We start from the raw sequence: 24,902 nt of genomic DNA, 5'->3' as shown, positions 1-24,902 counted from the left end.
TTCTAGAAGAGTTTGTTTCAGAGCTGCTTTTTTTCACACTTAAAGTACTGTGCCCCTCACGTCTGTTTCACATTTGTGAAACTGAGGGTCTCTTGGTTTACATGAACTTTTTGATTCCCTCTACTCAAAATGAGAAGAAAAAAAATCCCACTATTCTATGGCAAAATCCCAGGAGATTTCCATTATTTGGACTAAGAATGTCCCAGAGCTTTGTCATTGTTCTGGGAGGGCCTGGAGGAGTTTTGCTCATTTTCCCAGGCCCTTGCTTTGCTTTTCCAGCACTGCATCTGGGGGTCATACGTAAGGTTACAAATCAAAGCCGGAAGATTTGCATGCTAATATAAACTACATGCAAGTGTTGCTGCAGAGCAGGAATCCTGGGTGTTGGAAGCCAAAAGGGAGGCTGGGCTGTAGCAACAACAGCTCTTTGTGACCACAAGGCTCCTGGGCAGGGAGCACTCGCCATTTGTGCAAGTCAGGGTCTGGAGCAGCAGCAAAGCCGCTCTGGGACCGTGTGTGAAATGGGCTCGGCAGTACCGTGGTGTTCTGTGTCTGCATGTGGCCACAAGCTGTGCAAGCTCCAGCACTGCACAGGAGCTCCATGGGGAAATGCAGCACTCCAAGCCTGCTGGTAGAAGGGCCCTTGTTCTCAGAGCAGAAAGGTGCTCCAAGGGATCTCACACAGGCACAAATAACTGGGTGCAGAGGTGGATGAGACTTGGTGTTATGTGGAAAACAGCAATTTCCAGGTCATATTTTGTCTCTCTCTGTGTCTTGTCAATTTTAATGCACTTAACAGAAGCAAGCAGGTTTTTGTTAGCTCTCATTTGACCAAGCTATTCCTGTCTCCCTGGCCCCAGGGCACTCGATGACAAAGATCCCTTTGCCTGAAATATGAGCAGAGCTCTACTCATCCTATTTCGAACATCCCTCAAGTCAATTCCTCTTGTGCCAAAATTAATTCAGCTGCTTCTCTCATAAGCCTCTTTGATTTGGCAGCATCCTTCTGATACTTTACCAATCTTGCTTTCATTTGAGGTTTGATCCAGCACAGTGAAAGGAATTAAACTGTTCCTGTTGGCTTCTGTGAGTCTAATGATGCTGTAATGGCAGTCAAAATCAGATGCAGGTTGTACCCATTTGAGCAAGGATTGGATTTAATACACAAACATTGCTCACATCTGAATGATCATCATCACTGATGACAGCAGAGTGATCTCTTAAAGCTGAAGATTGCAAGAAGTGTTATAAACTAAGGAGTAATTTTAAAAATGCTCATATCTGCCTCAATACTTTCCTGTTAGAAACTCATTTCAGTTGAAGGACGATGAAGGCAGTTTTGAGTCAGTTTTTAAGATTTGTTCCTTTGTAGAGAAGAAGGACAGGGGAATTAAGTAATTTCATGTTGGAAAGTAATTTTTTAAAAACGCTGTTTCCCCTTGGTGTCTATTCTTTTCCTTGCAGCTGACATGAAGATGTAGGAGCTGAGAAGTGATTGGCTTAGAGGGACCTCCACCTCCCTTCCCCATCCAGCACTGGCACTGAGGATTTCCACATTAAGCTGTACTCTTTGGGAGCAATATGTTTCATTTCAGAACAACTTAAGTTGCAAATCAATCTCTAAAAGCAGTTTAGTGAAATTGATGTAATGCCTGTACTCAGAATTGGTCAGTGAAACTTGGAGGGTTTAAAATTCAAGAGTCTATTTTGTCTGTTGATAGTTTCTTTTTCCAATTCTGTTTTCTTGAATGGAGATTTTCTTCTTCCACCAGGACATGCTTATATTTTAGGGTTGTCATGAAACACCAACCATCTGCTGAGGAGAAGGACACAGGCACTGAGTTAAAATAGTTTATAAGTCAAATGACATCCAGATTTAAGAGGCAGTAAGCTGATAAATCTTTACCTCCAAGTGCAGCTGTATTATTTTTGTTTGCTTGCCTTAGACAGCCTCTTTCAGACCCGGGCAGGGTATTTGAGAAGGCCACAAGGGAGGCAGGTTTCACAGAGTGCCTGTACATTCTTGTTTCCATTTTACATTTGTCACTCTAAGATTCTAATGATCTGTAGGCTTAGATGTTCTGTTTTCTAATAACCTGACAATTCTTAAATGGCAGAAACTGAGTCTTGTGGTTATTCTGCTTCACAAATAGTTCCATCACACATGGAAAGTAAATGCAGGTGGATTGAGACAGACTGGAAACAGAAATACGAGTCCACATTGTGCTCCTCACAGATGCTCCCTCTCCCTCATGCACACATGTAAATGTAAAGGGTGGATGTTGTGCACTTCCTTTGTCTCCTCCCCTTGCAGGGAAGCTACTGATCTGCTTCCAGAAGCTGGGAAGTGGTAGTGGAGCAGTGACCAGTTTTTACTAGTCCTGTTTCTTTTTCTCTTTCCATAAGCTGTAGTTGCTGGGTATGCTGGAGTTAAGATAACCTTGGCAGGTCTTTGACATGACCCAAGGTATCAGCTAAAAACAAACAAAACCCTGCTAATGCAGCACAGATACTGCATGTCTGCTGGAATCAGACACATCATATTCTGCTCACACACCCCCAAGAATGAGCTTAAATGAAGTAATCAAACAAGCCAGGCAAGAGGCTTGGGGGTGGTTTGTAACCAAGCTGCAGGGCTTCCAGCTGTTCCAGTTCTGCAGCTCTCTGGTCAAGTTACTGCCGCAAATCATTGATGCAGATTCCACTTTTTACCTTTTTATGCCTCTCACGCTCTGCATGGCCATGGAGAGAAATACAGCAGGGGGAGGTTTTCTGCTTTTGGCTTATTGCTCTGATTGTGTGGGACAACTTAGCATCTTAGCATCTTCTTAGCAGGAAGATGCTGGAAGACTGTTTTTAGAAATTCAAGCTGGCAAATGCCAAAAACCTGAGGGGTGAAGCTGAGACTAAATCTCAACTGTGGGCTTTAAAACCTCATCAGTGCATGAGAAAAATATGGGAGGCTAAGTACTGTCTTATTCTGCCTGTGTAAACACGACGAGCTGGATTCGTCATTCAGACACAGCCCTGTTCTGTGTCTGGTCTGTCCCCCTGAAGCTAGGAAACCAGCAAAATCATCCAGCCAGGTGCCTCCATACTCAAATGAGTTCCTCTTCCTGTGTTCCAGGGATGTCTGCTGGCTGGCTTGAGGCAGTTGTTTGCTATTCTCATTTGTTTTTAAGTACTGGGATTTGGCAAAGAGAAATAGATTTCATCCTGGTTACTGCTCCACCAAGAGGAAGATCTGTGCCCATATAAGTTGCAGTAGTGGTGTGGTTTTCTAAACTGGAATGGACCCAGTTTGAGTCTTAAGAATATTACTAGATGAGGAGCTAAAAAGGAGTTTATTTTTTGTGTACTCAGAACAGATTGGTGTGATATGGCTGTAGAGAGGCAGCATTAATCCAGCATGAATCCTTTTACACTATAGAGATGAAACAAGATCCACAAAAGAAAAAGGAAAACTCTTGTATTCCCCGCTCCCTGTTTTTTTCTTTCCCTTCACTTGTATGTTTATTTTGACTGTAAATTATCTTTCAAATTATGATGGAAAGTGGAATTTCTATGTCCTGCTTTAGTTGCCTGTGTGGTGGCTGCTCACAGATGAGAACTGGCAAGTGCTAGAGCTGTTTGGTTTACTCTCTCTCAGCATACTGTAACTCTGCTTTGCTTCCAAGGCTTAGGTACGTGCAACATTTGTCCATTACACCCCTGGGTCATTTTGGCTTTTTCTCAGTTACATTTTCCCCACTGGTAATGGAAATATGAGCTGGGTAGAGGGGTGTCCATGAAACCACATCTGGTGCATGAGAAAGCCAGACGCCCCACACCTGTGCGCAGCCTGCGTCACCCCCTCCTTGGGACTGCTCTGAGACATCTGCCCTGGCAGCAACCACCCTGCAAGGACCTTTCCTGTCGGGGCTTTCTGGGTCTCATATTTCTTCCAAGTCTCATCTCTGTTTCTCAGCTCAGTCTTCAAAATCCTGGAGTGAGAACAGCTCTGGAGTGGGTTTGAAAATAGCTCTTCCTTGGCCCTGCCCCGGCTGAGCTGCAGTACCTCGGAGACCGTCGTGCTGAAAGGTGACCTCATTGCATGGCACCAGTGATGGACTTACCACTGGCTTGGGGCTGAGGGTCTGACTTCATCTCTGTGGGAATTTCTCAGGTCTCACAGTGCTTTTTAGGGCCTTTTGTAAGCTAGTGAGCTGGGCAAGAAGCCCATGCTGTGCTCACTGAATCCAGAGTCAGATGTGATCCAAGCCAAGTGAAGGCACAGGTGATGTGTGTGCAAGAAGGGCTTACATTTTCTGTGTTTATTCCTGGAGCATTCCACTCTTCCTGTTGCCACACTGGCTCTTGTGTAGGGCAGAAATTGAGGACATTAAGGTCCCTCATCCTGGGGAAACCCCAGCTACTGGTGCCAATGTCTTACGGGGTAGAAGAAGATACCTAAAATCAACCAAACCACATCAGGAAGCTGAACAGCTTTGTTGCTTTGGTCTTGTGGCTACCAAAATTGCTGTCTCTAGGCTGATCTCACTTCAAATCTGGATCTGGGCCAGCACCAATTTGTGCTCATCAGCACATCTTTGACGTTAAAATGGTTATGCAAACGGTGAGTTGGTGCAGTGGCTGTATTCTGGTAATTTCGGGCACTGGTGTATGTTGACTTTGCTGTTGTTCAAGTTGTTTGAATGCGAATTTCACCAGGTAAATGAAGCAGCTGAAACTGCTGCAAGCCTTGCAGGAGCTGAGTTGACTTTGCATGGAGGTGGACCAGGGAGCACACACATGCTGAGCTGTGCTGGTGGAAAGCTTCCAGCTCACAGGCAGTGATAGCATCTGAATACAGGAGACAAGGTATATCTTTTCCAACTCAAACCTGATTCATAGGAGGACAAACATCCAACACTTTAACAGGAGTCTTTGAAGAAGCTGACATTTTCTAGGATAAAAGGGAATATTGTGATGGTATCTGCATACAAACTGCACCATAATGTTGTCTTTCGTATTCACAGTACTTTCTTAATAGCTGGTATTTACTGTAATTACTTATTAGAGGTTAACAACACCCTCTCTTTATGTGTGCAGGATATTTCTGGTTTCTGCTTTTCAATATTCCCTTTGCCAATAGCTCGTGTATTTTTGTATGTTCTTATCTTGGTCTCATCAGACCACCAGTTTCAGACATTTGTCTTCCACTCTAGCTCATCTGCTGCAGACAAGAAGACATTAGCCTCTGAAAAAACAATTGAAAAATCAGCCACATGAGAATAACCTGAATTTGTTACCTCTGGGGTTTGTGCTGGCTAGAACTGGATATTTTCCATTTAAAACAAGACAGTCAACGATAAGGTCATGCCCAGTGACGTTAGAGTGGATTTGTTTTGTAGTAGGAAGTCATCTCTCCTCATTGCTTGTGTAGGCAGTAAAGGGAGAGCAATGACTTCAGTTTACAATAAATTTTCTGCTCTGTCGTGGGTAAAGCAGAAGTTTCCCAGAGCTAGAATTAAACAATAATAATTAGCAGCTGATAAAATCCCCCTGGCACCCTGCATCTTCTATCATAAGCCATGAATATTAAGAGCTACTTATCAAGCTCAGTTCTTGATTTATAATCTACACTCTTTAAAGGCCTGGTTCTTGTTTCTCTGAAAAAGGATTTATTTTAAAATACAATAATAAAAAAAGAGTGGATTTGGGAAATTAAAATGTGAACATTCTTAGTGGCTGGAGCACCCAGTGATTTTGCAGTGAATTGTTTGTCATTTGTACTTCCATTTTCATTCATTGTTAAGGACCTTTAGTTAAGGATTTTTAAGGTGACGCATTTGAATAGCATTTCTGTTTTGACTCCTTTATGGTTAGAAACATGGCAGATACATAGAGCAGGTCTCTTTGACTTTAGTAATTAATTACTGTAGTAATTTGGAATCTCGATTACAGTTTAGTTGTGTGTAGGAAAACACATGAAAGAGCTTTCTCCAAGACACGTAAGGTGCTTTGATTTTATCTTCTTTTATCAAGACAGAATATGCCAAGGAGCCAGGACTCTCTCACAGGCAGGACCAGCTGCATGCTGGAGTGGTGGCTTGTGCTGCTCAGTTTTGGGGAGTTGCTGAATGCCACAGAAAGCCTCCCCGTGGCTCTGCCGGCGGCTGCGAGAGCGATGCTGGCTCTGCTGGGTGCTCCAGCGTGGGATGACTCTCCCTATTTATCCAGAATTTCCTGCTGCCTCCTTGTCCCGTTGCATTTGCATGACCCTGGGCTCCCCCAGGACTGCTTTTCTCCCTCTCTCTTGGGACACTGTTGATCGCTTTCACAGCAACCCATTTTAAGGTCTGTGAAAAAAAAAATAAAAAAATGGGTGAGGTAAGCTGATGTAAAGTTTGCTGCTCACAGAAAGGTTATGCATCTGACCAGGGCAGCAGAAGCAAACAACTGATCTCTAAGGGAGAGAAATGTGCTATCTAAGGCTTTGGAAATCTCTAGACCTTGCGTTTATAATATGGCATTGTACAAATCTCTTTCAACCAAACCCCATTATTTTAAATGGTGGCTTTTGGGAAGCAGTTTGATTTGGGAAAGCAAGCAAAAAAGATCAATAACTGTTTTAGGTTTTGCACCTGCCTCCCACCAAGCAGATTTTGAGCCCACTGGTTTCTCACTTCAGTAGCAGCAGATTATGATTAAAGGCTTTTCTTGCTTCTGCTGTAATCTTTCCATGAAATAAAAGTCAGTGTATCTACATGCTGCCCCATCCATCACTTACTGAGCTTGAGGAGACCTTAGGCTCAAAAAGATTTAATTGCTGTCCTAAATGTGCAGCAGAATCCTGGCTTGACTGAAGCCAGCAGCAGCTTCATTCCCACAGAGCCTGAATTTCTGATCTGGGGATGTATCTGCACCATGCAGTTGGGTGCTGCTCCTACACCTGTTCCCTGCACCAAATAAATCCGACCTCTTTCCCAGAATATCCCTGTGCACCCAACTCTGACCCTTCTTTCATCATGGAGTTGTTGTGCCACTTACTGCACCACCTAATTGGCATCTTGAAGCAGGATTGAATTCTGCCTGGATTAGATTTTGATCAAGCAGACTTGTAGGCTGTTAAAAATTTCTGAAACTCACAGTTTGGTGGGTTCTGAAAAGTAGCATGGAGAAGCCTGAAGTGCCATGATATTCAAAGTGCCTGGATGTCTGTGGCATATGTATTTTGTATCTAGTTTCTGAAGAAAAGATGTATAATGAAAGAAAATTTATAATCTTTATTTACATGTGCAATATGTTTCTCCTCCTGTCTCATCCCCTTTGTGAGAACTCAGGGCCAGAATTACAGTATCTGAGGTTGCTTTTGGATCCTATTCAGCTCCCATCTGTCAAGATCTGTTTTTAATCAAATGGGTTTTCCATCTGAAAGTAGCTGTTGGATAGAGAATGAGTAGAAATATTTGTGTGTGAATTAGCTCAGAGTGAAGCTACAAACTTTTTTTTTTTCCCACAACAAACACATGGAAAAATGTTCTTCAGTGTAGTGTGGCCGGCCTGAAAATTGGCAACAGCAGCTTCCTTCCCAGGCTCTGACTCCTCTGCCTTGACTGCATGGGTAAGATCTTTAAAGGGGACCTGAAATCTTCATGTTACACAAGCTTAACTCTCCATGCAGCAGGGCAGTGCTGATGTCACCCTTTTGTATATGGGCATTGCAGGAAAGAGGTCGGGTGGTTTGGTTTTCTAGGAGAATTATGAGATACAGCAGAATAACTGGGTTTGCTAAGTCAGGCTCTTACCCCTGGGCAGTCTCCCTTTGCCAGCCTTGATGGTCTCTGCCCTGGTGGGAAGAGCAGATATGTGTGACGCAATCATGAGAAAGGCTCCAGATCCCCTTAACAGCCTGTGCTCAGCATCTCCTGTTATTGAATGCCGTGAAACTGGGCTGCAGGAGATGGGAGGCAGACTGCTTTGGGGACTGAATGTGGGTGTAACAAGCAGGGAGCAAAGTATGGCTGCAGGAGCTCTGTGGTTTCTGGGAGGATACCTCTCCTACTAGGAAAGAAGAAGAAAAAAATCCATTGGTGGTTGTTGGAAAAGTGTTATTAAACCAAATATTCAATACCCCTTTAGGGATTTTCATGCAATACTTTTTATTGGTAAAAGTACAGAAAAAATTGAATCAGTAGCTTGGAAGATGGTCTGGTGTCTTTGGGGAGATGGAGAAGAGGGTGATGCTTATCCATCCCCTGTTGCTGGAGACAGAGCTTCACTTCTGCATCCATGGCAAAAGGGAGAGCTCCTGCTGCAGTGGTGTGGCTGAGGGAGGAGGAATGCTTTCCTGTTTCCTCTGCCAGATCGTTATCTCAGCCCATATGTGAAACCTGGAAATTGCTTTAAAGGCCCAGGAGATGTCCTAGCTGTGATTTTCATTATATTGATGTTGTGTGGTCACCCTTGATAGTTCCATCCTGTGTTTGCTGAAGTCTTGTTGCAGATCTGTCATCAAGGCAGCAGGACCAGCACTGGCTTCAGAGAGAAGAACCTGGCCCATTTTTAACTTTTTAAAATAATATTTTGGAGGTACCAGGGTCAAAAAGAAACATTTTTGTGTTTTGTGTGTGTATTTATGTGTATGTACAAGTTTGTGTGTGTGTATGTGAATAATTTTTTATGACAGCTTCTTGCAAAATGTTGTTTCTGTAAGAGGATTATTTTGGGGATGGGCTAGGGTTGGTCAAGGGAAATCCTGGGCTTATTCCAGGTTCTGTTGCTGTTTCCATCAATGCAAGGAAGCAGTGTCGCTCTCACTGTCCGGATTTACATCACCTTCCAGCGAGTGCCAAAGGTGCTGAGTGGTCTGATGTGACTCAGCAAGAGCTGTGAGCCTAGACAGGGTTTGGTGTCTGTCACACACGTATGGGTGTGAGTTAGTAACTGTGCTGCATGGCTGTGATTCCACAACACCTGTGGAGCTGCGTTTCCTTTGACTTTCCTGTTGGACCAGAGCCACTCCTTGCTTGGGAAGGGCGACAGCCTGTATACAATATGTCTTTGTATACAAAGACAACGTGGAGTGTGGCGTTGGAGATCAGCACCCCATGATGAGCTGTTGCTTCTGGGGTGGCATAACTCTCCCAGCCATGCCTGTAGCTGGCCCGGGGACCCTGCAAAGAGGATAGAAGGTAGGGTGTGCCACCACAGACCAGGAAATGTGGCATTGCTCAATTAGAGCTTTTATCCCAGGCAGAGCAAAGTTGATGGGAGCTGCTGATGGGGATGTGTGGGGGAGCACTCAGTACTCCCCCAAGATTTCTGTTGAAGGCTGCAACAGGCTTCAGTTTAGGCTAGTCCTGCTCGCAGGGCTACATCCCTCACTGTGATGGGGAACAGCCAGTGAGATCTGAAATTTACCCATGTTGACTGTTCTGCCTTTGCATGTGTCTGTGGCCCAGGCTGATTTGTGTTTTCTTTTCCCTGAACAGGTCTATATCATCAATGTAACATGGTCTGACCTGACTTCCCAGATCATCTACCGGAGATACAGCAAGTTCTTTGACCTGCAGGTAAGTCTGTCCTGTCTAACATGAAATATTATTTCTACTTATGCTTCTAGTCATGTTTCCAGCTGGGTTAATCATGCCTTTAAATAAGGCTTTGTGCTTGTTTGGTCTGTTACATGTCATGATCTTGAAACTTTTCAGAGTCTGCCCTTGTAGGGTATAAGATAAGTGGGTGGTATGCTCACAGTGAGTAACTTGCACTGTAAAGACGTTTAAAGCTGACATTTTCATGAATGGTTCTTATTAAAGAGGGGATCTAATTTTAAATACTTCAGATGCACTTAAAACAGAGAGAGCACTACATTCTGGGCCCCCAGAAACTACTTAACCAAGTAACTGAAAACAACAGAGCTTTTGCACACTCCCAGAGCAGCTCAGTAATGGAGATTGCAGTGGAAATTTTCCAATCTCTCTTCCTAACCATCTACCCAGCCAGCCAGTGTCCTGGCTCCTGCTGTTTTGTAAAGCTCCTTTTCTCTATTCTGTGCCTGTATGTTTAGATTTCATCAAAAACTTTCTTGCTGGATAGCTGCTGACCAAAGTCTGAAACCAGGAATCAGCTGCTTCATTTCTGGTAGTGCTCCCAGGCTCCTGCATGGGTAGGAGGAGTTTTGGGGTTGGTGTTGTTTGCCAATAATCCAGGTCCACTGATATTTTTTTATCATTGTAGCTTTGTAGGCAGCAAAACTACTTGCCTGGGGTACAAATAAAAGCTGTGGTTTGAGAGGCTTTTGAACGTCAGGGAAAAGGTTGATTTTTGGACTGGTGGTTGTGTTTGGAGCTGGGCTGAGGTTACAATATCAGGTGAGTCCTCACATTCAGTATTGAGGTTGTTGCTGACTGTGCTGTGTCCTGAAAAGTAACACTGAGCCTTTTTGCATGATAAATTAGGGAAAAAAAAGGGTATCTTAAAGAGGTCCAGTTTCATCTTTGCTCCTCTTTGTGTTTCATTTCTGGTACTTGGAAACCTGAAGTCACTGGGCTGTTTTGTAAGCTGTATCAGTTATTATGGCCTCCTGGCGTTTTGGGTGAAATGTGACCATTTCTACAGCCAGTCCTAGTTTCTGTTTGCTGTGTGGCAGGAGGACAAGAGAGGGATGTTCTTAAGCTTCCTCTTTTGCCCATCTCCATTTCTAACTGGGCTGAAGTGCCAGGCCTGCCAGTCCCACTGCTGTAAGAGTATGTCAGCATCTTCTCTGTGCCTGCTGTACCTGCTAAAGGTGCCCAGCTCCCTAATCACAAACATTTGCTGTCAGCATGCAAATTGTGGCCAAAACTGTTTCTTTCTTTTCCTCTCTTCTTTCTCTTTTCGCCCCAGTTCTGTTTTCATGTATATGTTGTTCTGGGTCTCCCGGCCTTTCCTGGTAGGCTTGAAAAGTTCCCATCAAGTGTGGAGTTATCAATGGGTTAGTGTGTTGGACAGGAAATGATGTCTCAATCAGGGAGTGAGTCCTGAAAGGTCCCATTGATAAGTGCAAGGGGGCCTAGCCAGTGGAAAACTCCTGCTTTCATGACGCTTCTCCCCCCACGAGAAAATACGACAAGAAAGTAACAAAATTCCCTTCTTTAACCCTATTCCCTCCCAGGGATCTCTGTCAGGGCCAACACTGCCTGAGCAGTGACAGCCCTCTGCAGCAGCCCCTTTAGCTCTTGCAGTGTGAGGTGCACAGTTACAGAATCTGAGGTCTTCACTTGAGATTTCCACAGTCCTGCCATGTCTCTGTACTATGTCACTTGTCCATCTGTGCCTCAGTTTCCCAGCTGTGAGATGGGGACAAGGCCCTGTGTGCTCAGGCTGCCATAACTTTTATGGCTTTTAGACTCCCAAAGGTGATAGATAATTTTTTATTTATCCCCTCCTATTATTCTTTCTGGATTTTTGATTATGCCTGAACATCTCTTAGATGAGGCAAAGGAAACTGCTTTGGGTCTTGAATAGAAATTTTTATTTCCAGCTCTTATGAAGTCTGCAAAGAGCATTGGAAAAGCAAATGAATGCTAAGGGGGACTCTTGCATTTTGGGAAACCTGTGGCTTGATGTGCAGAGATTCTTGGTCAAAGAGAAGTGGGCTCCAGATCTTGGGATGACTTGTACTTTCCAGATTTTTTGCTGGAAGCTTGAACTTCTAACCTAGCACTGTTTGAACGTGGGGTTTGCAATCTGATGCCATGCATGGTAAGGTGGTCTTAGCATAATCAGTCTACTTTGATAGTGTCCCTGCTTATCCCCATGTGGCACTTCTAGGAGAAAACCAAGCAAATTCTCAGGGAGTAATGCTCAGCCAACTCACGGGCACCACTCATGTCCAAAACAGCTGGAGTCCACAGGTCTCTGCCAACTCCACTCGCCCTGCTGTGTCAACGACAGAGCTGCACTTCAGGGCTTCCAAAGCCTGCACGTGTCTCATTTGCTCTTGACTGCAAGTGGAGGAACAAGGGCTGACTTGTAATGACTTAATCAGGGCTGCAGTGGCTGGCATTGACAGTGACACTGGATACGACCCATGGGGAAACCCAGGGGTTGCCCAGGAGCAAGGAGGGAGGAATACAGATAATTAATTTCACTACTCCATTTTCATGTTTCTTTAAACAAGAGCCCACCCTTCCCCAAACGGCTGTCTCTGGGAAGTAGCTCAGTGGTTTTGAGAGCTGTAGCATTAGTAGAAACTGCATTTTTAAAAAATACTTCTTTGCAAATTATATAGGGCACTGCGGGTGGTAAGAGAGTGCTGTGTCCCAAGGATTCAAATCTGAGGAGAGCTTGGCTGTGCTATTTCAGCAGTGCATATGCTTGAATTGGGAGTCAGGTTGTTTCTGAGTTTAGTAATAGGGCAGTAAGGCTGTTCATACCATAAGATTTGTTTGCCCCACAGAGGTATAAGTACAGCAAACAGAACCCAAATCAGCAAGCCAGGTGTCAGCCCTGTGCTGCTTCAGTAGGGGCTGGATATCTGTAAACACAGATTTTAAATTAAATTAGGGCATTGCTGCATCATTTAATTGTGCAACCAAATCACATCTGCTCCTGAGCATGGGTCAAATGAAGGCAGCAGAATATATGTGGGTGCCAGTGTTTCAATAAATAGGATCGAAAAGATAGAATTCACTCTGCATAGATGAAAGCATTACTATAAATTGCTTGTCAAATCCAATTATCTGTTGTCTTTTACCCTGGGGAGACATTTGCACCTGAGCACCATGTGGGGTCAAAGCTACCTCCTAATGTAATATTTTGAATAGCGTTTTCTTGCACTTGCCTGCAGTGCAGAACAGAGAAGTGTAAGGAGAATAATGTGAACATCACCTGTCAGTAGTGCTGGCCCTTGTGACAGGCTGGTGGCTCACTGGGGCACGTTCCCTGGATGCTGTTTGAGGTCTTCCATCATTATGGAATTGCTGCTGGTGGTTGTAGAATCCCATCCTGAGGTGATAGTTCAGGAATGATGCTGTTGTCCCCAAAGGAGCTGAGAAAGGACACCTTTATTGGGACAGCAGGGATAACTCCTGGCATTTCCACTGTGCAGTAGAAGACATCTACAGATGTAAAGTCTGTGTTTTTCTTGCTGGAAAGTGCTTTTGAAAGCTGTTAGCAGAACGGGGATTTGCAGCTGAGTGTGTGCATAAATAAATGCCCCAAGCATAAGGTGGAGAAGTGTGGAGGTGCAGACAGCTCTCACCCTCCCAGTGGCCATGCTGGGCTGGAAAACAACCACAAAGTGTGCAGCTGGCAAGTATGAAGGATGTGTCTTTCCCCTTTCCCCACATCACCCTTGCAGTTGCCCAGTGTCACCTTGGGCTTTTTACAGCTATTTTGACCCCAGTTGGGTGCTGGACCCGCTGCTAAGAAAGTCCCTCCCCAGCAAAGTGGGCAGGGAAAATGGGACCAAGGATCCATGCCTGGCCTCAGCTTCAGTCACCAGTGGTCATCTGCTGCATTTTATCCAGTGACTCCAAGTGTTCTCTGATTCCATGTGGGTGCTACTCAGTGCCTGAACAGAGCATGAACAGGACCAGCATCTGAGCAGAGGGACCAGACCCTCTGTTCCATGGGCATGGCTGGGTCCGTGTGCGGAGCTGGGGGTAGGATCCTTTCCACAGCAGGTGTAATGCAGCTTTCTCCAAAGTGAAACACAGCAGCTGGATTTAGCAGCATGCCACAGTCCCACACGGTGTTTGGCTGTGCAGGAGCCAAACAGCATCCCCAGAGCTGTGGCAGGAATGGTAGGTAGGCAGCTCTCAGTCTCCCCACACAATGACACAGACAGGCGGTTTGGCTGCAAGGAGATGTCTGAAATGTCACAATATTGGAAAGGCAAATAAACAAGGCTGTGCTCAAGCACTGGCTCTGTGTATCAGCAAAATATTATCTGCCCAATGTGGTTTGCTGATCTAAGCAGGTTTTCTTCAAAGTGGCCCAGAAAGAGGAACTCACTAGCAGCCAGTTAGGACATTAAAAACGTAAAGACTATCAAGAATTGTATTAGGAAGAGGAAAGACATGTAAGTTGTTTTCATCCTGATGATAAAACATCAAGAGCTTCATTTGTTATTGCTAGGGTCATCCCGATTGTTTATAGTGTTATAATGGAGTAACAGAGCACTGAAAATGATGTTAAATAAAAATGGTAGTATAAAAACTAGAAATTGTGCAGAGCAAAGAGGGAATTCTGTAATTCTGATGGAATTGTGTATATTCACTCCACTAGTTAGTCTGGGTTAATTGCCCAAATGGAGACCTACAGCTCTGATTCTGGTGGTCCAGTGCAGTGTAACTCAGTGATGATTGTTTTTTAGGGCCTCTGCTATTTCATGTTGTTCATGCTTTCAGCTCTGCAGGAGTGGTGAATGGACAAGTTCAAGCATGCACTAAGTTTAGCAGTGGTGAACAGTGTAGGTAAGAATGGAATGGGGCAAATGTTCTCCTGTGTTTGCAAGTGCTGACTCCTAACCCTCAACCCACCAGGCCTCTTTAGCAGCATGAGCAGTCACCCACTGGTCTTCCCAGCCATGCAGAGCAGCAGTGTCACTCTGCAATGGGTGACCCTCTCTTCTGTAGGTGCCACCCTGTGCAGAGCTCCTGGCTGGCACTGTGGGAAGGGAGGGAAGGAAGGAGGGCTGCTGCTGCTGTGGCTCCGCGCGAGATGCAGCTTGCCTCTCTCGCAGCGTGGGAGGTTTGTGCTGAAAGGATTCTCAACCTCTGTCAAGCTCAGTGAGTGTTTCTGTTGGGCTGCTTGTGTGCATCTGAGGGTGCTAAAGGAAACAGGCAGGAAAGCTGGAGGAGAAGGTGGGGTCAAATGGGGCGAGGGTGGAACAGCATGGCAGACGCTGCTGCATCAGACCGTGGTGCAAGTGCACAGTGAAATTGGTGTTTTTCAGGCTGGGCTCTGCATGTGCCTCCCTCTGCTTGGGCAGTGCTGGCCTTGGCCAGCATGGTCTGGTTTGCCAGGATCAAGATTCCCTTGTTCCTGTTCCCTTGGTGTGGGATGCTGGGCCTTAGCATCCTGGCCCTGCTGTAGATGCTGAGAGCTGCTGTGAAATCCTTCTCCAGACCAGAGGCCTGGCTCCATTTCTGACCCATCAGGTTCATACCCATTGCTTGGCTTCAGGGACATCCCTGATAATCTTGGAAATGTGGGGATGGAGTTACTGCAACAGCTGTAGGGTTTCATTTATGAACAGCTTCCTTAAGAGCATTATTGAAACTGAAACAAGACTGGGAAAATTCAGAGGAAATCTGAACATGGGGCTGTCAACACGTCTGTTCCCAAAGGTCAAGGCTGGCTCCTTGGGGAGAAATGGCACATCCTTTCTTCTGAGTAAACACAGTTGTTTGCTGCTGTTATCCCAGACAGTGCGGGGAGAGACTTGCAGTGCAAGGTTTGCAGGGGATGCAGAAAACCAGATTTCCAAGAGGAGCCCTGCACTGTCTGTGAGGGTTGACTGTGCCTCCTGTCTTTTGGCAGCTGTGCTGGAGCTCTTGGTGCAGCCACACTTGCAAGACTTGGTCTTCAGTAGGAGAGACCCCTCAATGCCTGCTCTCAGAAAAATGGCCCAGCAGCAAGCTTGTAACAGGCCTTCCCAGGGGAATTGAGATGCCCCTGGGAAAAAATTAATAGCTGACATGATTATTGAGCTGAGAATGGTTGTCTCCACTGATTTAAAAGCTATCAAAATACCGTTTGTCCTTCTAGCCTTAGGATACCAGCTGGCTTGGGGCAGTATCTTTGTGTTCAATGAATAAATGGAATTGTTTATATTTCGAATTTGCATCATTACTTAAATGTTTGCTTGGCAAAACAATCTGTTCAGCTTCCAGTATTTGTTTTTAAAGAGACTTTACACGTCAGATGAGGATGAGGGCCATGATGAGGAAATGGCAAAGTGCCTGCCAACCTACAATAGAGGTGCATTGAATGACCATGGCAAAGAACCCACAGCTGAGAAGGTGACCCAGCCTATGGGAACGCCCCCTTTTGTACTTCTTCACCTGGCTTCTGTTGGACTATAAAGCTGACACTTGAGTATTGCCCCTAATCTGCAGCATGGGAATCTCTTGCAGGATGGCTTGGGGAAATATTTGCTGCTCAGCACCAATCCACCTCTCTGGCCAGGACATGGGTGACCTTAGAAAGTAAGGTGGTAGCTTAGCCAGCTCTTCAGGGTGTGACAGCAGCAAGGCAAGAACAGAGGTGACACCGCTGTCACTCTGTCTTGGTAGTCTGGGCTCTAGATGTAGTTAGGCAAATGAGTTTTCTTTGTTTGGTTTTTTTAAAGAAATATTAGGAACATCACAAAGAGGTTGTTGACTTCTTAGCTGTGTCTTTTAAATTGTATGTGGGCTGCCTCTAGCAGGCACAGAAAACAGTGAAATTGGTCAAAGGTGTTATTTTCTGGAATTATTCCCTTGCTTTCTAGAGTTTTGGTTTGTGTAAGTTGTTCTTACCATCAATACCTACATCCCCCACTTATTGCTGGCTTGGAGGCTGTGGGGATGTTAGAGGACCTGTGTTGTGGGAAGGGCTCTCCTGGATACAGCCACAGAGAGGAAAAGCAACAAGTTTTTCCTAATGAACTGAATTGAGTTATATCAGCTGTGGAGGACTCACACCTATTTTCATAGCTGTTGGTTGCTTCGCATGTTAAAAATCCAATGTATCAGAAGCATGAGTCCCTGCAAGGTTGTGGTGCTAATGGAAATCTAAAAACTTGCCTGAAATTCCCAAAAATTCCGAACCTTGGTGGAAAGCTTTGGTATGGGGCCCAGACGTGCTGGGTTTGTGCATCGACAGTATCTCATACAAGGGATTATGCAGAATCATGGTAAAAACTGGGCTGAAAGCCTTTCTTCATCAGAGTGTGTAAAGACTCAGTGTATATACCTCCTGTGTTATCCCTCCTCCATCTCCATTATTTTGGTGTTGGAAACTCTTCTCATAGATCTCCACAGCAGGACTTAAAGCTCAGCCTTGGGAGCAGCCCACTTGTTTGTTACCCTTGTTCCAGGTTTTGTTTGCTGGAACAATAAAACACAGGAGAGTGGTTTGGCTGTGGGACCAGCCCCAGCCAAAGCTACAGCTCTGGGGCTGCTGGCCTCACACAGGCAGCAAATTCTCCAAGTGCCACTTCATTAGCATGTTTCCTCCTACCAGAGAGCAAGATCAGCTTTTTAATTTTTTTTCAGGAACGTCTGTGTGAAAATTAAATTCCTTGGCGGGATTTTTCCGTGGCTGTTTTTTTCCCCAGTGCACCCAAGCCCTGAAAGCTCGGGCGTGACAATTCCACCCCTTCCCCTACGTTGTCACTCTGCCCTAATCGTACTCAGCTTTCAATTATTTATACTGCCAGAAAATTGCACGGAGTTCACACCCCCAGCCCTGAAACACAATTCCGCTTTTGTGCAGGGAATACAATCCTTCACTTTCATTAAGTGTGCGGAGACCAAGATGAGAAGTGCCTGTTGTGTTCGCATCCCTTGGCTCGCGATGAGAGGAGCTGGTTGTTTTCGCAAACGTCTTAAATAGCCCTGGAAGGGTTACGGGGAGTTTATTTACATTATTGCATTTAAGTGCAAATAGAAAATTGCCCAGCCATAATGGAAAGTTTATGCAGGGCTCTGTCAGGGCTCTATTCCATGTCACCTCACTCGTCCCAGCTTTCTGCTCTGACAGGCTCAGATGTGGGAAGGCCCTGTCTGGAAGGAGCAGTAGCTCTTGGTGCTGTCACACCATGGTTTGCTTACAGGACACAGCAAAGCATCAACTGGCATCTCTTCCACTGTGGACTGTGTACAGTCCTGCCTGCCCTAGGGAAGGCTCCTGATCAGGCTCACCCCAGCCTGATTTATGCGCACTGGGTGCTATTTGCTTCTTCCCCATAGCATCTGAAAGACCGATCTTTTCATCTTCAATGTATGGAGCCTGAAGTTGGGAGTTTGTTTGCCCCCTGTTCCGTTCCTGCTTGCCTCGAGTCACAGCATGGTTCTCCTTTTCTGCAACCAGAGCAGTGTCATGTCTCGTGCAAATGTAAGTATTCCCACTGCAGAACTGCCTTTTGCAATTTCCACTTCCCTCCCTTCAGGGGAAGCATTGAAGTGGAGCGGTCAGGGCAGTAAAACCCACAGAGCTGAGCAGACACATGGTGAATCACACGAAAAGCAGGAATAGTGATGCTCGGGGGGAAGCACAGCTTTGTGTTCTCCATCCTCGGTGCCCTGTTTGAACAGGATTCAGCCAAGCTGAAGGCTTTGCTCTCCACCTTGTGTTTTTCCATTTAAAAGGAGAGTTCCGGTCTCAGATCTGTGTAGGAAAGGAAGGGCTTGAATTCTTACCGCACATCAGACCTTTGGCACTGGCCTGGCTGGCAGCCTGCTGAGTCCACACCTGCCATTGAGCCTTGACCCACACAAGTGGCCATAACTAAAGTTTTTTTAAGCTATCCCACCTGGGACCCTCTGAGGATGCAAAGGCATCAGAGCAGGGAGTTGCAGTCCAGTGAGGAGATTTGCACTTCAACAAATTGCTGACATGTTCTTGATGGTAGGAGCTGTGAACAAGCTCACAAAAGGCTAAGTGGAGACTCAGAAAAGCATCACAGTGTGTTTAAGATAATTTCTGTAATTCTGCAGTACACCGAGAGCAGAGCACTCTATTAAAGCCATTCCAGAGGCATCAGTGTTGATGCAGGGGTGCCTCTGATTCACCAGGTCAGTCAAGGGTAGATCCTAATCTATTTAGTGGTGCTTTTACAAACAGAGGTAACATCAGAGCCATGTGTCTGGCTCTTGATGCATTTGTTTTTTAAAGGGTGTGTTAAGAAAACCAGTGAGACTTGCTGGGCTGCTCCCTTCAAACAGGTGTTTTGAGAGAGGTAAAGGACAAACCATGAAAACACTGTGAAAGAGAGGGGGAAAGTCCAGGCTTCTCCTGGTCACTACAGTGATGTGCTGCTGCTAGAACAAAGCTGGCATGTGTCTTCCTGATGAAGAAAGTGTGTTGTGGGATGACACATGGCAAACACCTGCATTCTTGTAACAAGTCCAGATTGTCTGGTAGTTTTTTGGTGTGCTGGTAACTGTTAGTGCAGCTTTGCAAAAACCTCTGTTGCCTTGCGCAACACTCACTGTGTTACCGTGCTGAGGGTTAGAGGGTGCTGGTTGCTTGCACATAAGGGTAGGATTTAGCATTTGGTGCTTTAGGAGGTGGTAGAGATTTGCCATTGAATTCTGGGAATAAGGTAGATGGAGCAAGTGATGTGCTGCATGAAGGTGGCCCCTGGCTAGCCTTACGTAAAGGGAAAAGTTTGCAAAAGGTGCTTCCAAGGTAGACAGGAGTCCTAAAGCTTCACTTTGGTTCTGGGTGTGGGAGATTATCCAGCTGAGCAGGGGTGTGCTGTGAGCTGCAGGAGCACTAGGGCTGTCAGTTCCTGCCTGTTGTTGTTAGGAAACTTCATGATGAATTCTGTTCCACACTTAGGTCAAAATATATTTCATTACCTTAATGTGGAAATGTTTTTTGTATAATTATGAGCTTGGAGTCTGTTGTGTGGAAGAAGGAGGGGGGAACTGCTGGTGCAGCAGGAAGGTTATCTGGAAATACCCACCCATAAAATGGGGGCTATAATCAGCCCTCCTGGAGAAAGTTTATTCATTAATGTTTTTAAAGCGCTTTGAAGTCTTTGGCTTGGACTGTTTTTAACAGAGCCAAATGTTAGCTGTATTACAGTAGCTAAGCCAGACCATAATGACCACGTTCCCTCTCCTCCCCCTGAGCCCCCAGTCATTTCTGACAGGGTTTGGTGAAGAAGTGAAACATCAGCAGAGTGACCAAACAGAAGTGAAATGCTCAGCAGAAATATAAATAGTGCTTTTCGTTCTTGGGATTATGTCCTGGTCCCATGGAGTCTTGTGGTCGGAAAGGGAATTTGTAGAAGGGATGAGGAATTTATTTCTAAGCTTGTACCATGTTATCCCAGTTGGTAACTGGTTTAGGGTCCTCTGGGTGATTGCAGTTATCCCATCTTGTCTCCGTGCCAAGTCACCTGGGTGAGACTGGCCTGCTGGGATGGGAGGGAGTGTGGCTGTTGGTGGAGTGCACAGTGAGCAGGGAAAAGACTTAACTGGGGCAAAGCAAGGAGGCCCTAGAGCAGAATGCAGGAAGAGCTGGTTTGATGGGCTGCTCAGCTCTGGCTGCCCCTAAATGCACCTTGCTCCACACCTGTCCATTTCTTAACAGCACTGTGTCTGCCCTGTCAATAACAGAATAGCATCTGCCTTTCCTTTTGCTTGATTTCTGATCTCAGGAGGTGAAATTTGGTGATGGCATTGGTGGCAGCAAGGATCATTCTTTTCCATGTGAAGGAGCTGGGGGGGGGGGGATTCAGACTGTGCTGTTTCCCCAGAGTCCCTTGTGGATGAGATCGCAGCACAGAGGCAGCAGGTAAATGGATGTGCCAAGAGCCACGGGGTAAGGACACATCCCAGAGTGAGTTACTCTTACAAAATTGTTCTCTGAGCTTGCAGGCATTTGCTCTGGGTGGCAACTAGAAACATCTCATTAGCATGACCTGGTTTGTCATATGTTCAGACACAACCCATAGCTCTCCTGGCCAGCTCTGACACTCTGGCTTGTGATGTATCCATTCCCTAGCCTCACCCAGGGCTAGGCTGGGATGGCTTCCTGCCTCAGGGACTGCATTGCTAATCTTTGCTTGGAGATTTGAGGTGCCCAGACATGCCTTGGTATGGGGGAGGCTGCTCTGTGTTGTTATGATGGTTCTCAGCTGGGTGACAAAGAAGATGTCTCCCGCCCAGAGGCAGAGCACACACTGTTGTGTGCACCCTGTAGCAGGGATGCTGGGAAGGTGGCTTGGCAAAACAAAGACCTGATGTTTCTAGTTATCTGTCATTCTTCGAAAGCACCCTCTGATTGTGGAGCTCACAGCCAAAGAGTGACCCAGCCCTCGCCTCTAATCTCATCTTTCCTCCAAGAGTCCAGTCCCTGGAAAGATGCAGCTCTCCAAGAAGACATTCCAGGGGGGTTTAATCACTGCACTCGCTCCAGCCCTGCTGTGCTTGTGGTCTAAGCACCTGCTGTTTCGTTTAATTAGCAACAAATGGGAGGCGTGGGTTGGGGGAAGAGAGAGCAGCACCCTGGTGAAGTATTTGCTGCGATGTAATGTATTTTATTTTGGGTCCGGAATGGAGGCCATGAGGAACATTTTCCAGAGGGCTCCATAAACCACCTCTGTTCACAGGGTGATTATTTGAGGAGGGAGGTGAGTGTGGATTTAAATTGGTGCCACTAATTTCTACAAACTACCACATTATTTTTAATTCAAGCTCCAGACTCCCTCCACCCATGGCTTGATGTTGGGATCTGTGAATTTTCCACATCATTACAAAGTCCCTCTATAAAAGAGAGCTCTTTAAATATATTTTAAAAATTTGATTTCAAATACATCATGCTCTCAAATAAGTCAATATTCAGAATGGAAAACTAACTCTTTCCTTCTCTCATAGTGGCCTGCTCATTTATTTGTATTTCAGTAGTAAAAAATTTCAGTAACCAGCTCTGAGCAGAGCTAAGTCTGGTGTTAGAGGCCAGAAAAGGCACAAGAAGTTGAAAGATATAATGCCTTTGTTCCCTGTGATTAGTTCAGCTTGGGAGCTCCCTGTTGAAATCAGTATGTTACATTGCCAGCAGTATTTTAGCAATGTGAGGAAGGGAGATGGGGACAACTGGGAAGGCAGACTTCAAGATTGAGCCACTTATGCTGGCCAGTGGCTGTGTCCTGCCTTTGGGAGATCAGGAGGTACAGCTCTGCAGGGAAGATTACAGTCACAGCTTCCATGTGCTCCAGCCCACCAGCAATGGGGCTCTTTTTTCTCCGTGGGGGTGGCAAATTTAACAATGATCTCTCATACTTCTCTGGTGCAAACTGTAATTCTTAGTCTAAAGACACAAAATATATATTGGCCTTTTGTCTGATTTTTTTCAGACAGTGAAAGCACCATAAGAGCTGTGAGACAGGATACTGTAGTTTTTCCCTGCCCTGATTAAAGCTGGGTTTTCTAGATTTGTCCTTTGCATTCCATGTTCTGAAAGAGTTCATCTCCCACAGATTTGAGAGGATATGTTAAGATGTGGCTGTCAGGTATCTAGATGGAACGGTGACTGTGGTCATGTCAAGAACACAGACTGATCATTTTGTTCTCAGGGAGTTTTAAATTCAGTCCAGGGAATTGGGTTCTGCTCCAAGTACAGTAAAAGTTCACAGAAAATTCTCATCTTCTGGGATTGCCATAATCTTGAAATAGAGAAATCCTTGCTGTATGTCCATGCTACAGGCCTTCATTATTAGAATATTCCAGTTGGAAGGGACATAAAATGGCCATGTAGTCCAGCTGCCTGGGCACTTCTGGGCTGACCGAAAATTAAAGCAAGTTAAGGGCATTGTCTAAATGCCTCTTAGTTCCTGATAGGCTTAAGGCATCAACCACTCCTCTAGGTTGCAAGTTCCAGTGTTTGATCACCCTCTCAGTAAAGAATAAACCAGTTTGTAGGTACTTGTTAACTACATAATCATTGTATGCTCACTGCTATCGGTGGGGCACCAGAATGGCTCCTGGAGACATCCAGCTGGGGAGGCAAGTGTAAGAGGTTTTCCTGGGAGGGGAATTCAGTTGTGCCAGAAAATTCAGTGGCGTCATGAAAAAAATCTCACCTTTACATGAGTGCCAAAGCATGGAAAAGTGGCCTTTGCATCCTAGAAATCATTGGTTGCTTTTTGGAGTAGTTACATTGATATTTTTTTTAATCTACTTGCAGGCACACAGGGCATCTGCACACGTCCCAGAACTGTCAGACTCCTGCAAGTCAGCATTATACTCAGAATCAACCCTATACTCTCCAGCAGTATCTCTGCCTCATCTCAGTTTTTCCTTCTTTCTCTCTGTCCCTATCTGATGATAGGAATAGGTTCTTTCTGCATGGATCAAATATGGAAGCAATACCTCGAGGGACTCATTCAGAGTCAGGATATGAAATCTGGAGTTCTTTTTCTACCTCTGACATTTGAGAGATGCTTTTGAGTAGATGAGATCCTATTACAGTGTCAGCCCATCTGTCAGCAGAATTGGTGTTTGAATCCTGTTCCTTTGCTCAGTTTTAACAGAAAGGCAAGTGAAGCTGTCTGGCAGTTTACCTTGTTGCATGTCTCAGTATGGTTAGGAAGGGAAATCTGCTTTTGTTTTCAAGTGTCTATTGTACTTGCGGTGTTTAATGCTGTTCAGTCCCACATTCAGGCAAGGGGATCACCTGCCCAAACTGCTCTCACAGTTTCTCTTGTAATTGGAGAACAGCCCCTTTGCCTCCCCTTTCCCCTGCTGGCGCTTGCTTTCGAAACATGAACATTTTCCTCTGGCTTCAAATCCTTCTCCAGGTTGATACTGATCTGCAGGGTTCAAAGCAGGGGTGGGATTTCAAAGCTTCCTTGACAATATTGAATCTGCAGTGTGATGCTCAGGCCATGTTGAAAGCCTGAGTTTTTAGGCACATTTAATCACATCTCTGCACCTGTTAGGGTAGAAAAAAATTATTTTGAGTTTTGTTTCTGTTGTTCCTCAGCCACTTTCAAGTTTTCCTTCGTTCTTGGCCAGCACAATGTTCTTCAACACCTGACCTCCTGCAGAGACGTGCACCAGTCCCAGATGAAGGGCTAGAAACAATTGTCTGCACCTGGCTCAGCAAAGTAGTTATTTGTGTGTGTGTGTCTGGTAGTAAAATGTATTTTGTCAGTTACTTGAGCCAAACAACGTCTTAATTAAGCAAGATAACTTTGTATCTGGGTTGCTGGCAAAGAGCGTTCTCTGTGCTGGCCATGGAAGTGTAGTTGCTGCCCTCCCATGCCTTTTCTGCCCATATTTGATGAGGAAGGGAGGTTGGTAGTAGCTGTGCTTTGATGAGGCTGGTGGCTTGCTTTCTAATGGAAAATGGGCCATTCTGTGCTCTGATATTTTTCTTACTCTCAGCAGGATGTATACGTGGAACTCAATTTTTGAAATTGCTTGTGCCCAGTAGAAAGCAGTTGATGTGTCATTCCTCTTCCCACCTCCTCCTCACTTCACTTCTTTCTTGGTAGCTTTTTCTTTTATTTATTTAATTGAATTTCTAGTGCTGGGTTCTGCAGATGGCAGTTCTCTGGTCCTGATTCCTTACAGCCATAATGGTGAGGAGCTAAAGATAGATAACCCTATGGAGGACATGTGGGCTTTCAAAACTAGCAGCCAGGTCCCATCAGGCAGTGCCATCAGACAGCTTGACTGCTGCTCATAAAGGAATTACAGGGCTTGGATATGGCTTGAATCTCTTTGATGCAACTTAGTGTCTTCCTGGATACTTTCTATGACAAAATATCATCATGTAATTTCAGAAGTCTGTGAAATGTAAATTTCTAGGGGCTAGGGCAGAAGAGAGTTGTATGGTACCTGCAGCTTGTTGGCTAGGCTTGGAATTTTGAACACATTTTTGAGGATGTTTCCACAATCTGGACATCTTTCAGATGTTCCTTTATTGTGGCTTTGTGTGATGGAGAAGAGGATAGAATAGACAAGTGCAAATCCACAGGGAGGATGAGAAATAGCCCTGGACGCTTGCATGGTGCCCAGCAGGGAACAAATGACTGTTGTGTTTGTTTGTCCTGCCTGTTTGCCCCATCCAGCTTCTAAAGCTGGTTACAAGATGTGGAAGAGCATAGAAATCTGCATCATCACTGCTGGATGTCCTGGATGGACATCAGGCTGCCCATCAAAGTAGTTTGTAGGTCACCTTCTTCCCCTCAGAAGTATTTGGGA

The 24,902-nt window shown here is 45.4% G+C and overlaps 1 protein-coding gene across 3 annotated transcripts in view; it reads left to right on the top strand.

The window, feature by feature from the left end:
* SH3PXD2A (SH3 and PX domains 2A) overlaps positions 1-24,902 on the top strand; it is a 247,902-nt gene that overhangs the window by 32,767 nt on the left and 190,233 nt on the right. For all 3 annotated transcript variants that reach the window (XM_058841021.1, XM_058841020.1, XM_058841019.1), the window contains exon 2: positions 9,477-9,557. In XM_058841021.1, coding sequence (XP_058697004.1) covers positions 9,477-9,557 — 81 coding nt within the window. The remainder of the gene's footprint in view (positions 1-9,476; positions 9,558-24,902) is intronic.

Source organism: Poecile atricapillus, chromosome 6 (genome assembly GCF_030490865.1).
Source record: "Poecile atricapillus isolate bPoeAtr1 chromosome 6, bPoeAtr1.hap1, whole genome shotgun sequence".
NCBI classification, from domain to species: domain Eukaryota; kingdom Metazoa; phylum Chordata; class Aves; order Passeriformes; family Paridae; genus Poecile; species Poecile atricapillus.
Note: the sequence above shows the minus strand (reverse complement) of the source record. Positions and strands in the feature narration are given on the sequence as shown.